Genomic DNA, 15,150 nt, shown 5'->3' on the forward strand with positions numbered 1-15,150 from the left:
GCTTCCTCAAATCCCTCAGGGCCATGTGAGATGTCTCATCTGCTTCTTTTTAAACAGAGGAAATGAAGTCAAAGGGCACTGAAATATTTGTGTTTATTGTCACTGCTCTTAAGCGATAGAATTTCAAAACAACCAGTGAGCATGTGCTGGATAAGTTCAAGTTATTATAGACCATCCAATGGCTTTTGCGCTAAAATGCTTTCCTTGGCACATTTCTGTGTTTGTGTCTGCCACTATTCTCTTTGTGGTGTGCACTGATGAACCGTTTACAGTTTGTGTGTGTAGTGTGTAGCGGATTTTTTCTGCCTTCTGCTTTAGAAAATGTGCTTTTTTCGTTGCTTCTTGTGGTGTTTGTTTAAAAGGACCCAAATCGCTTGATGTTAGGTTGAAAATGAATCCAATTATTGATGACGTTACAGTGACCTACTATAAAACCTAAGACTTCATTTAAATTTCATACATGCTGAATGGTAGAAAATCTTTGAAGCACAAATAAGATTAAAACTGAATCAAAATAATTACATGAAACGTTTCTAAAGAATTCAGAATTAATTCTGCATATTAATAAATATCAGTAAACACTGAAAAAATCAATCAAATTGGTGTTTTTGTGTCAACATTTGTCTGCACAGGTACAGTGGCATGCGGTTTAAAACAGCTGATTTTTAATTAACATATTTTGAAAAACTTGTCATTGCTCTTTGGTTATCTAAAAGATGCAAAATGTAAAATTTGGCTTTTTCTACAGACGCATGAACACAGAAGACATAAAGGTTCAGGGCGAAACAATTTGGCCAATTTTAGTATATTATTGTATGTTTAAGTGAATTTAGCATATTTTCACAGAATGAATGAAAATGCCAAAGTTACAACTGTGTCTCGCTTTCTCCCAGCCAGGTCTTTAGACAAACTGTACAATTTTGCTGACTGCGCCGGTCTGCACCTGATCTTTGGGCTGAATGCCCTCCATCGGAATCCTGACAACTCGTGGAATGCATCCAGTGCATTGAGTTTGTTGAAGTACAGCGCTGGCAAGAAGTATAACATATCCTGGGAGCTGGGAAATGGTAGGTCTGTTATAATACTAACAAGTCTGATCTGAGGCTGTGTTTGTCTGTGGCAAGGAATCACATATTACCACGAGCATTTAGCATTCTTCTCAATGCTGACATTGCATAACCGATGAACCTTGAAAAAACAATAAAGCTATACTATATTTTTATTCATTCCAAAAATCTGTTGTGTCTTAACTGGTAAGGACAGACAGACAGAGTTCTGGAAATCATTACCACAGTTGGGGTGCACAGACTACCAGTTGTGAAAAAACTTTTTAGTTAAATTACATACATGAAGAAGCAAATAAACGTGAAAATTCATCTAAAAAATCTCTAAATAAGTAGTGTTTTGCAGTCCTATGTAGTAAACTATTTCTGACTGTTTGGGGTCCATGTACATAAGGACTGTATTTGAGGTGCAAATACTGTAATGCTTTGGATTGAAAATAAGCATTAGAGAATTATGATAACATATAAGGAAAAGGATTTTTCTTCTTTGTGTAACAATTATAGAACTATTTATAACACAAGGCTGATTAATTCTCAAATCTGACTGGTTAGAAAGCATTAATTAAATTCCACAGATCTGATGCCTGTAATTTTAATATTAACACTTATACATAAATATTTTTTATGAATGCAGTTACTAAAATGTCTTGCAGACATCCCACAACCCACATCCCAGTAAATGTATCTGTAAAATATAAGGATGGAAGTAGGATTTCATTCATTAATAAATTGTAGTCTGCTGCATTATAATTTTTGGTAAATTGCTGTGTTATAACAGGAATAAAATAATTCAGTGCAAGCAATAAATAATTAACTTTGGAGTGATGATGCTTTGCTTTGCTACACATCGGATGAGACACCAGACCATCAAAGGGCAGAAAAAAATACATTCATTACACATAGGGGCAATTAGTGTTAGCCATTCACCTACTGGTGTGTCTTTGTGATGTTGGAGGAAACAGACAAACCCTGAGGAAACCCATGCACACGGAGAAATGATTTGAAACTGCAAGCAGACAGTAACCCAAGCTCAGGATACAGCCTCAGGCTCTGGGACTGAGAGGCACCAACATTACATGCTGCTTCACGGTGCAGTCCCAATGGTCAACATTTTAACTTAATTTTTCTATTTGTAAATTCCAGTATTTTAGAGCTTATAAAAAGCAGTTATAATTTTTGGATTGTTCACATAAATAGAGCAAGAACAGCCATCATGTTGAGTAGAAAATCTGTTAGGAATCATAGTCAAGTTTCATGAATGATTCATTTTCAAACAAATGAACAATCCAAAAAAAAAAAAAAAAACAGAGGGAAACAAAACATTTTAGCTTGGGGTTCAAAGTTTATGATATATTAGAATGCTTTGGTATAATAAACACCCTGTGGCATAAGGACAAGTGAGTACATCTATAACAAAAGTGCATAATTTTGAAACTGTGCTTTGAATAAAGATCTTAAATGTTAAAGATAAAAATCTTATGATGTTTATATGTTGCATGCCAGAGGCTTCATACTGGCTAACGTTTCAAAGACAAAATACTTTCAATTCTATTCTCTTGTGATCAGTGCAAATAATGAATACATAACATCCTGTTTTGCCTTATGAATAGCTCATGAGTTATAAGAATAGTCAATTGTCACTCTTTAAATTGAAAGATTATTAGATTTGCCATAATTACATTTGATCATATTGACCACATGCAGTGCATTAAAAAGCTGCAATGGGGGCCAGTTTGGTGTCCAAACCATTTTTTTAAAGGACAACTTATTACAATTAACAGTAAGATGTTTTGATATCATTTATTCATTAAGCAAAGGTTATGGCTTTAAGACCAGTCTTTCTCATTTCAAACACTGTTTTATTTGTTTCTTGTAGAGCCTAACAGCTACCGCACCATGGTAGCTCGTTCAGTCAATAGCAGTCGATTGGCTCAGGACTACATTATGCTGAAGACACTGCTGCAGTCTGTCCGCTACTACAGCCGGGCCAATCTCTATGGGCCCAATATTGGCCGTCCACGAAAAAATGCAATCCTGCTACTGGAAGGGTAAGTGACTGAGGCAGCCTAGCAATTGCATTTTAATACTGCCTGCTAGCATTATGGCTTACCCAACAAATAACACAGGCCAAAGAATAACTACAATAAAAGCTTGTCTACAGCCATTCTAAATCTATTCACTTTGTGAATCTGGCTTTCCCCCAAAAGGGAATTGTTTATGCAGATGTTCACATCAAGTTGGTAAAACTTGCCAAGCCCAGTTGGGAGAAGAGCAAAAACATCTTTTCCATTGAAAAGATTTAAATATTTTTTCTTTCTTTTTTTTTATGTTATGCCTTCTGGCAAAGCTAAAACGAGAGCAAAATAAATGCCCTATATATCAAGAGCCATTTTATCATTTCTTTTTATTATTTAAATGCTCACTTAGTACTTATCTTCAAACCAAACTGCTTTTACTCATCAAAGTAGACTGGTTTATTTGGTTGAATTTTTACTCAGGTGTTGCTAGCCAGGATTGTGGAGCAGATCAAAGTGAAAATTGTGGGTTGCAGGAATTTTATACTTTCAGTTTACAATTTTATATCTGTAATAGAAAACTGTTTGGAGATAATCCCTCACCATGCTGTGCAGTGGAATCAAGCATGCAAAAGTGAACAAAAGTAGGATAATAATTAATTAAATTAACATTATATTAAAATGCATGTGTTATTTTTATATTACATTTATTACAATTTAATAAGTTAATGATTCATTATTTTGTACATAGACCAGAATTATTTTACTTTAAAATAAAATGTTACGGATTTAGATGTCAGAAAAGCAACCACATTGCAAAGCAATGAGATGTATAATGTTGTTAGATAGATATTACAATTGGCAGGAATAGTGAAATGAATCAATAAAGGAAAACACCTTGTTGACAATGCTAGGTCCCACTGAGCATCCAGTCTAACACACATATGGATAATGATATGTTACAATACTATTCAGTATGCTTTGCTCCCCATGCCCACCCAATTTAATATACTTGCCATAGAGAAAAATGAGATTTGAGCATTTTATTGGGTGATATATGAGTCAGTTGTCATTTCTTTCTACTATGTGTACATGACCAGTTAATTTGAACTCAGCTCATAAAATTATAGTGCTGCTCTGGTACATTTCAAGTTTTTCAACAACCTTGTAATCCTTAAATCATGAGCTCTGCAAGTAACACTGTATTAAACCCCAACAGTATGTGAAGAAGGACACAGAAGATCTTTACTCTCAAACCTGGGCTTCACTGTGACTTACAAGAGTCTGTCTACATGATAACTTTAACCATAACTATGACTCTCATATCCTTTAGCAGGAAGAGCTCACTTATTATTGCTGGTTGTATAAAGTGATTTCATCATTAGACTCAGGTCTGGTTTCACAGCAAAGCCTCAGTAAACTAAATTGTGTATCCCAGTGCTGTCTCCTAACCTTGGATTGTTGGAAAGACCTATGACTCTTAACAGCGAATGCTCTCATGTCCAGAATGACGCAAAACACAGAGAACTAAAATGTTCATGTGGATGGGTTGCTTGCTTATAATGATACAGTCCTAAATTGTTTCCCACACTTCATTTTATTTCTCTTACTTCTTTTGGCTGATCATAATAGGGAAAAAATCTCTATCACAAGCCTGTAAACTAAAACATTATATAATAAGCATATTGCTTACATTATGTGGTCAAAGTTAATGCTGTGTTAACATTTTAACTGTTACTACTACTGATGCTACTAGTAATAATAATAATAATAATAATAATAATAATAATAATGCACTGACATTGGAAATATTTTTCACAGTGCTGAATAATTGTTTACAGAATGTGTATGTAATGCAGCATGCAAAAGACAACAAATCACTCACTACATCTTCAGTTTTTCGGGGACAATTGCAAGACCAATCAAATGTGCCATAATTAACACTGGGTTCAGTCAGCAGTAATAAGAAAATGCAGTTTTCATTTGAAAATGAATAAACAAAAGAAACATGATTCTTGCTAAAAAATACCATGATGACCAGAGCTATTTACACTTTATCATAGCAAGGTCTCCAAGCAGCAAGGCCAAGCGCCACTGCATCACATCTGAAAGAGAGTTTTAGTGATTTACACAGTTACCGAATATTACAGAAGTTAAACTATCTCAGTGATTTTTTCACTGGAATTTATATGCCAGGTGTTCTGCCCATGAAGACTGCATATTTTTCTCATTGCCATAAATGTCCTATAAGAACTCTTCCTAGTTCTTTCCTTATTAAGGCTGTGTAACATTCTCTGTCTCTATAGTGGAGCATATCGCAACCATGTTTATGTTGCTCCCAGTGGGTTATTGCTGGCGCTCGTTGCACCAGGGAAATCCTCAGTCAGCCAAATGAAGTGTCACTCGATTTATAGTGTGGCTGAGCAATACTCCACCTGCATAATCCCTGTTCTCCAAATCAAGGCGTTCACCCTTTTCTTCTTTATATATCGCTCCTTTACATGGTGGTGACTTATTATAGCGAAACAAAGTAATTCTTTTTAGTGGCTTATAAAAGTTACACCCGTTTGAGGGAACATGTAGTTTTTTTAGTAAGCTGTGTTACTCAGATTTAAAAACGACTCGTCTTTAAGTGCATAATTCCAGAAATGGAACATTTTGGTTTTAAACAGCTACTTAAACTGCAACCTTTAAAAGTATGGACATGAGGAAACCACCTGAGCACAGATTCCTTCGCAGTATTGCCATGAGAAGAAGAACAAATTATGAACCACCAACTGTGCCTGATTAGTGCTGATTTGTATGGAAACACAACGTCATTGTCCGGTGTCTTTTTACTGCTCTGAGAGAAGATTACTCTACAGACTTCTTGGCTTCTATTATCTGCCAAAAAGCATTCAGGAAGTGCCCGTATTTTCTGGTTATTTGTGTTTTGCAGCTATTGGCTATGACTTTTACATGTGGGGTAATGAGACCATTTGGAGACAGAACAAGTTTGCTAAGCTAATTGATTATTGTACAGACATGACCAAGCCACACATAAATATGTCATTGCCTTGTTAGGAAGTGACATGCATGAATGCCTCCTGCACACAATCAGTGGCTGTCAGCAGCACATGTCCGCACTGTCCACACACACTCCATTTTTTCTAGGTGTTGAGAGAAAAACATGTTCATTGATATTGTTCATGTTTTCATATTGTTAGGACACTTATTTTTGTATCGTTTTGAACTATAATGAATACCTGAAAATAACGCAGATTTATTCAGTGAGAAAATATGATAAAACTATTTTTTATTTTAGATTCTTCATATTAGTCTTGATGAGAGTTGCATGTTACCATTCCGTTTATCGCTATCCAATAGTCTTGATGAAACTTCAAGTTGAAACTTCATTTGCTACTTTTCTTAAATTTCCTATACAAAATACTAGGTAGAGATATTATAAAAATATTGACGTGGTTTTATATTTAGAAATAAATGAGAAATATACTATATTTAGAAATGATTGAATAGTTAGGCACTGACTTTAATCATTGTGTTTTCCTTAGAAAAATAAAATCAGGCTATATTCACTGTATCCAGGTATATCCAGGTTTAGTACATATTCTATATAATAAAGTCGTATTGTACATTTAAATTTAAACTTGTCTGTGTACATTGTGGGGTGTGGAAAAGTGCAAACGTTCCACATAATCTGCCATAATTTCCTGGGCATGAACTGAAATGATAGCACTTTTAGTGACATTCAGGGGGAAAAAACCTAGACATGATGGTTTCTGAACCAGAACCTTAACACCATTGTGGTCTTTAGATGCCTGCCAGATACTTGGCCTCTTTAGTGTGCAGTTTCTTTTACTATATTTGATCTGCTCTTCCCTTTCTATGTAGTTTCTGCAGTGAAATTTTGGCTAACAGCGATGAACCAATAACCACAAGTGTTTTGCCAGAGACTTTTCTCGGAAATAGACGTCACCCCTTGTTGCTACCAGTTGGGGTTTAGATGGAAGTGAAAAATTGTCAGAGCTCTGCAGACAACAAGGTCTGCTTGGCTTGAGTGAGTGTGGGGTGGAAAAAATGAAGGTGTGAACAGTTTTACTGCACACATCACACTTTTGCTTTTCCTTCATCAGAATGAATGTTTAGAAAGAGAGGCCTTCTCAGAGCGAAACATGCTGCCTAAAAAGGATTGTGCAGATTTTTTTTTTTTTTTTACTAAACTGTCAACTCACATCTGTTCAAAGCCGGTTTACACGTTTACACACTGCCTGAACGATCACCCTCCACCAGCCATATAAACAAGTTCCCCATGCGAGTGTGTCTTAGCTGGCCTTGACATTGGCTGCCTATGCCAGACTCATTTACAATTGTAGGGCAGACAGAAAAAGCAGCTGTAAATAATCCATACTTCCACTGCTATATTTGTACTCACCATCTGAAATATTCCTTTATTTTGTCCCATAGGTTCATGAAGAACGGTGGTTCTGTTGTTGATGCAGTTACGTGGCAACAGTAGGTATTCTACCCTTTCATTTTTCTACACTTAATCTAATTGCAGTTTACTCACTAGAGCAATGGAAAGAAGGTCTATAAACATACCTCTAGGTCACGCGTGAAATCACCTATTTAAAAGCATAACCAAAAGGTAGAGTCTAGATTTGTAATGTTAAATTTAAATAATGGTAATAACACTTCTTCATTCTTTTCACACCAAAATCAGCAAACTGCAAAACTACTTTTAACAGCTTGCTGTGTATACCTCAGTCCATAATTGCTGACACCTGTTTAATGGAAAAGTGTGCTAGGAGGTAAAGCACACACTCCCTCAAAAAACATGCACACCTAATTTAGTCCTTTCTTCCTAATCACATTAGGAACAATTACTTTGATGTGATGCAAAATAATTTACCCTGGTCTGCATCTGGTTCCTATAGAAGTCACGCTAGCTAAAATTAAACATTTGTTTTTAAATTTCTCTATACTGACACACGGGTTTACATATGTTTTGTCCGTTGATTTTGTTTATTTTTAAGCAATATGTTGTGATGAATGCGTAGAAAATGCAAGCAAAAAAAAAAAAAAAGGTAAAAGAAATGAGAGTGCCAACATTTCATAGCCCTTCATTTATGGGTAGGTTGCTGCCATTATTGTGAAAAGATTTTGTGTGTATAGTTGGATTTCATCAGAGTGAAACCCAGAATAGTATTTGGGTAATTCACTAGACTTCATCTTGAAGCTAAAATAGTGTGTAGTTAATTTAACAGAATTGATGTGCGCTTATTTTCAGTAAGTGCTTCATCCTAGTCAGGGTCATGGTGGATGGGATGCCAGTCCACCACACTTTTACACCTAGGGGCAATTTAGTGTAGTGCATCTTCAGTTTGTAAATACTGTATGTTATTTATACTGTAAAATGAGTAGCACATATATTTTGTCTAAGAATTTGTTCTTTTTTCTGAGACTTTTGATTTAAAAAGTTTATGCAAACAAATGTGTTTATAAGATACTGATTATATTGTTAATCAATAACTTAATTAAGAAAATGTCTATTCTCTTAAAGAAAAAAAAGCTTGATCAGGATCTTTAGTAAGTCAGCAGTAAGTTACGCCCTTTGGATCAAGACCAGCATTCAGAGTGATCTGAGTTGCTTAAGTGCTAAAAAAAAAAAATCCAATATGTATAAAAACCTAAAAATGTAAGGGTATATGCAGGTTCTCTTTATTCCCCTCAGTTAGGTCATCTAGAGAGACAGTGAGTTTGGAGGGCTTTATTCCCAAACCTACCAGAGTGGATTCATTAATCCAGAGGTTCGCCCTAAATAAGGGAAACAGAATGAAAAAGCAGTGTCTGTGGAAATAAAAACACAACACACGCACTGGCAAATTCAAACCATATGCTTTCACACATTTACCTTTGGGATTAAACAGTTATTATACAGCTGGGACACCTTGACTTCCACCTTTCATGACCTACAGAAATAAAGCATGTATTTACGTAAGGTATTTCCTTCGTCCAAAATTCGTCCTTGGTTGACTCTTTTTTTTTACCTGAATTATAAATAATACAATAGACTATTGAGAATAGCCGCATAGCTTTTCTTTTCCAGTATCAACAACTTTCTGTGCTCTTATATGTCACTATTTTGCAGTATGTCATGAAACAGATGCAAAGTATTAACATTTCTTAGTTCTCTCTCTCTCTCTCTTTCTCTTTCTTTTTCTCTCTCTCTCTCTGCCTTCGATCTTTTTGCAGTTCTCCTGTATTTTTATAGAAATGTACAATATGTTCAAAATATGGCCAACAATGTCTGTAGGATGATCCCTACTGTAATGCACACCCTGATCTTAAAATACCACTAATGCAGAAACACAAGCTAAAGATAATGAGGAAGTCAGGCTGACTGCAGTTTAGTAATGTTTGAAATGTAAGGATAATGAAGATTGGTTGACTTTAGAGTTGTGCAGCTCCAGTCCCAGTGAGACTGTAAATTGTGAGGGTCAGTGTCAACACATGCTTAACAGTCCTTTATCTCTCTAAGACTTTCAATTGATTTGCTTAAAAAGAGTTCACAGAAGCCACCTGCTCTCCTGGTCCATTCACCATATGGTCAGCACCATCAGTACTCAGTCTGACCTGTTCTTTCCTCATTTGACATGACCAGAGTTAAGTAAAAGCAACTCTGCATCTTGTCACTCCATCTGTCTTGACATCTTAATACTCTTCACATTGTAAATCTGTTAGTCGTTCTGTTCAGAAACCTGCAGGCTAACCTGGGCTGAGTTTCCCCAAAGCATCACAGTACAGACATGATCATTAAATGGTGGAATGAGTATCACATTGAACACTCTGTCTTGCAGTTCCCTTCTTTTTTATGCTTTTGGGAAACTAGGCTTTTAACTATTATAGCCTTTTGTCAAATTGAGCATGACATTGTATATTGTCCTTGGAGTAGAGTAAGGCAGTGTCATTATTAGTATCTATGTCTGTTTAGTGCTTCAACTGTATCAGTATTCAGATTTAAACAAGAGGGTGTGGCCTATACCAGAAGTTTATTTGTTTGTTTGTTTGTTTATATTTGGATGTCCTGTAAATATTTTAGTTGACCTCTTGTCCGCATAAAAGTAACTTACCATTTTACTGTTGCATCCTGTGTGATCTCAGGCCTGATGCATAACTGTAATTTTAACCACCTTCCAGGCAAGCTTTCCAAAATCAAAAAAGTTAAGAATAATATTATCTAAATAATGCACCTCATCTCCCTATCTGTATTTGCATCTGTTTGTTTCTAATAATGTATTCAGAATGCTCTAACTGTGCTGGCTCTTACATATTTTTGTATGATGCACTGATACAATTCTTACTGAACTGTACTCTGGTCTGCAGTTTTTATATTGATCGGCGTGTGACTAAAGTAGAGGACTTTTTGAAGACACGTCTTCTGGACACACTGACAGGCCAGATCACCAAGGTGTTAAAGGTGAGGTTCTCTGCAAGAAAATGTTTTCAATAATGAAAGTCATATTGTTGTTCCCGTTTTACTGGAGTACGTTGTGGGCTGCTGGTTTATTACTATGTTCTTCCCTAGCACCAAAGACCTAGGTTTGTTAGGGTCTGGCACTCAAATGCAGTAAACTCCCACTTGTCCTCATTAGCTCCTTGCATCTTAATTATCACACTGTGCCCTTTCTCAGGGGTGCAGGATTCTAACAAGCTGTAGTCGGGGTGGGCTATTGCTAAGGGAGCAAGGGTTAAGGCACAGTAGGGGAGTGGGGCTTTGAGCTGGAGTTTCAACTTACTTAATTTGTTTCTGTGCCACATCACACCCTAGCTGTTTTAGGAACAGCTCCTCTGGGGCTATGTTGTGCCGGGTTTCAGAAGAAAGCCCTCTCCCATGACTCTTTATCTCTAAATACACAGGTATCAGATTTTACATTTGTGGGGTTCACATCTGGATGAGTGTTCCCAATAAAGAAAAAAAAAAGGAAGAAAAAACGAAAGAAAAAATGGACTCAATTTACAAACATCAAATAAATAAAAGCATTCATTGTTCTTTTGAGGTTAATTCGTAATTATTATCAGTTATGACTTCAAAACAAAGTTAAGATCGAATGCATGTTTCAGCCAACTCTTAAAAAGACAGATTTGTCAAATTAGTCATGTCAGACTCATATTTAAAGATGTGTCCAAAGAGATGATACATTAGGCCCTTGGCCCCTTTCAGGCAAATAAAGTACAAGTTCCCAAGAATGTTTTTCCCTATTCTTGAATGTTCAGTGTGTTTTGAGACATGGTTGCCAGCCTTAATGAAAGCCAACTCATATTTTGTAATTCTCCTACGTATAACATAGGAAATATTTCCCAAGTTTCAGTTAGCATTAGCAGCACTAAACATAAACCCAATCTTTTAATTCTGGGTGAATACCAAATACAACAATAATTTATTCTGTCCTTTTTATCAGTTAAGATCCTGTTGAGGCTCTCATGTGATTTTACATGGAGTTAAAATTAGTTCAATATGACTTAAACTAAAAAATTGTGCATATAAGATGACTTAACATGATAGCATGCTGTAGAAGATGAATATACTGCACTAATAACTACAACTGAACCTTCAGAATGTTAAAGAAACTAATGTAACTATTTACATATGATCATTTATTAATAACAAATATTCTACAGGATCAAGATATTTCGCATCTTATCATGAGTGCCACCTTATTGCTACTGATATTTTCTGTCATAATTCCTTGAGTTGATTCTCTGCTTTGTGTTGTCTTGTGAACTGCTCAACATAGTTAATTTCTAATCTCTCAAACATTCCACCCTTTGACATTTTCCTTGACAAGTATTATTTTGTTAATTCTTCATTCTGACAAAATAGAGAAGCCTAAATATTTCTGTTGGATTTGTTGCTTGCAAGGCATGTGACTGAATTTGTTCATTTCAAACATACTCACTCTTATTTTACATGAAATTTTAATACATTCTGGAGTCCCCAAAGTGCAGCTGTCTATAGATTTGCCCTAATGTTAAGAAATCTCAAGTGAAAAAGAGTATAACTGGCATCCTGTCTGGGTGGGAGTGGTGACTTTCCTCTTTCCATCAGATGTCTGTCTGACAGAAAAGTTTTTATGATGTATTGTGGGCAGCACTTTGTATGATAGGAGTGTTAAATCAGATACCAACACATGGAGTACATGCAGCTCCAACATAATGCGAATTGTTACCCAAATTGTTACAAATTTCAACATTTATTTACTACATGAGTTATAAATGATCTGTAGTATCAGATAGTATTCTAATGACCAATGCAGTGTGCAAAATTATTTATTTTAGTGGCTTGGCATTGTTGGTGGTATTAATTCTAGAATCAGACAGCTCTGTCAATCTGGGCTCTTCAATCAGATCTATTTAAAAAATAATGGGCAAGCAAAAATCTACCAGTGACAGGCCATTCTGCAAACAAAGATCAGAGGGCTCAAAGGAGGACGCCAAAATCTGTGCAAGAAAAACAAACAAATCACAGCTGTATTAAACACTGAGGTGCAGAATGTCATTTCAGAGTACATTATTGAACAGACTAGGTCTTGAATGGCCTAGAACAACCAAAGACGATGCCGGATGTTAATGCTGTAAGACAAGCACAATATAAACCAGACTGTTGGTAGAGTCAGAAAATCTACTTGGGTTAATTCAATAGACTGCATCATAAGCAGCATGAATCCATAGAGCCACTCCATTTGATGTCAAAAGAACAGGCAGGTGAAGTGAGCATGTTTTTCTTAGCACACATTAGTGCCCCTCATACTAAACAATTGTGAAGAGAATGGTATATCTTAAGACTGTTTTTGAGCAGGTTTACGGCTAGTTTATCACATAGACAAACCCAACATGACACTGCATCATGTCAAGATGCACCACTACCACATGGTTTCAGGAATGTGTCAGTGAATTTTTGTTGCCTCAGTGGCCTGTGTAGTCTCTGGCTGTCGACCCTGTGAAGCATCTTTGGGGGGAGGTGGAACACACTATTTACAGCTAGTCCACACAGCTGTCCAATTTACAGCAAATGTGCAGTGCAATTATTTCCGTATGGTGCAACATTTCTGCAAATTGTCCTGCAGAATCCGTGTCCAGGAGAATGCATGCTGTCCTGAAGGCCAAAGCTGGTGCAGTATGGTTCTAGATAGATGTAGCTGTGTCTACCTAAGTATTTAGTTTTAAAGTATTTGTGAATGTGTGTTTTTTTCTTTTGTAGATTGTAAAGAAGCATGCTCCTGAGAAGAGGGTGTGGTTGGGAGGAGTTGGTCCTGCGTGGGCTGGCGGCATCAGCAATTTGTCAGACACATTTGCAGCTGGACTATTGTAAGTAACATACCATCATCCAATTAAGCTAATAATTATGTGAGTTTAACCCAGCTGCTCAGGATAAATTTGGCAGAAAGTTCTCTGGAACTTTCTGTGCTATGCTCTTTACTTTATCCACTAATACTTCTGAAGTACACTACTGTTACTTCCTGACCTGCTGGATATAAAATACACTCACACACACACACACACACACACACACACACACACATATATATATATATATATATATATATATATATATATATATATATATATATATATATATATATATATATTTTTTTTTTTTTTTTTTTTTTTTTTAAGGTGTCCCATGAAATCAACATCACAGGGAGAAATAATTCAATGCTAAGTTTTTATTTACAGAAATTGCTCAATGTGTTCATGATTTTTATGAGGGGTGGAGGCGTATATGAGATTATCATTGAAACCAGCAGATGAACTGATTAGATTTTGGAATTAATCCAAACAGGATCAAGATCACAGCAAGATTAAATGTCTGAAACAGTTTTTCTTCAATAGCTTCCTTTCTGTTGGACATACAAAGGGAGGCATGATCAGATGTTCATGATTTCACTGCCCGTTTTAGGCTATCTATGATTATTGTCATTGGTTTGTCTGTGTGCCCACCCTTGAGTCTGTCCAGGATTCTTATTAGCATGTTAGTCTTTGTCATTTGAATGTGTCTTGTAACCAGCAGCTGAACTGATTGAATTTCAATAGATTCAAACAGTCATTTTCCTCAATGGCTTTATTCCTGTTGAAGTTTACTTAAAGAATATTTCTGGCATACAAATTAGTAACAAAAGAAATCAAACTTGTGGTTTAGACATTCTCTGATGCCAACTTGATTAATCGTTTTTCAATACACATATTGCTACGCGTAGTTATTTGATAATTATTTGTTATTTTATTTTTTAATACATATAAAAATATGCATTAACCCTGTGATGCTAGTCTATATGCACACTGATTGTTTTTTTTTTTTGTTTTTTTTCATTAGGTGGCTAAACACTCTTGGCATTTCTGCAATGCAAGGAATTGATGTAGTACTTCGACACTCTTTTTTTGACTATGGTTACAGCCATCTAGTGGATCAGCAATTCAATCCTCTACCTGTAAGTTAAAACTTAATACTTGTTTTACAAAAGCTCTTTATGATATACTCAGACTAAACCAACAAGTAAATGCAAGTAAACAACAAATTTGTTCCATTGATTTTAATTTGTGACCAAAAAGAAAACACATTATGTCTTTGCAGTATGACTGCAAGAGTTCAGATGATGATTGATTGATTGAATGTTATGTCCAGATTACACAGTGTTGAATTAATAGCTACAGTGCAGGCCAAATTAACATTAAGATTGGTTATTCAACAGTGAATATATTTTTGTATAGCAAGCATTATAACTGAATTCATTTTTGTTATTTTTTCTGTCTCAGTTAGACAGGCAAAAAAAGGAAAGTGTTCCATCGTGACATAAAAATGGAGGACCTCTGCGTTAAGGGCAAACAAATTAGTGCAATGTTAATAATGGTTAAAGACCCTGAAGCTATACTCTGTGCCTTGTGAAACCCTTTCAGTCACATGAGCTGAGTGTGTGAGACAGTTCCTTTTCAGTCTGATGCCTAGACACTTTGCAGCCTTTTCCCGTGGGACCTATTAGCCAAGATGAAAGGTGTTTAATGGTGTTGAATACTGG

At 35.8% G+C, this 15,150-nt stretch overlaps 1 protein-coding gene across 1 annotated transcript in view; it reads left to right on the forward strand.

Moving 5' to 3' along the window:
- The window catches only part of hpse2 (heparanase 2), a 49,507-nt gene that overhangs the window by 19,433 nt on the left and 14,924 nt on the right, over positions 1–15,150 (forward strand). Inside the window, exons 4-9 of the mRNA XM_058386575.1 lie at positions 894–1,067; positions 2,941–3,112; positions 7,544–7,591; positions 10,463–10,556; positions 13,338–13,444; positions 14,451–14,565. Coding sequence (XP_058242558.1) covers positions 894–1,067; positions 2,941–3,112; positions 7,544–7,591; positions 10,463–10,556; positions 13,338–13,444; positions 14,451–14,565 — 710 coding nt within the window. The remainder of the gene's footprint in view (positions 1–893; positions 1,068–2,940; positions 3,113–7,543; positions 7,592–10,462; positions 10,557–13,337; positions 13,445–14,450; positions 14,566–15,150) is intronic.

The sequence above is a fragment of the Hemibagrus wyckioides genome, linkage group LG03, assembly GCF_019097595.1.
Source record: "Hemibagrus wyckioides isolate EC202008001 linkage group LG03, SWU_Hwy_1.0, whole genome shotgun sequence".
Taxonomy (NCBI): Eukaryota; Metazoa; Chordata; class Actinopteri; order Siluriformes; family Bagridae; genus Hemibagrus; species Hemibagrus wyckioides.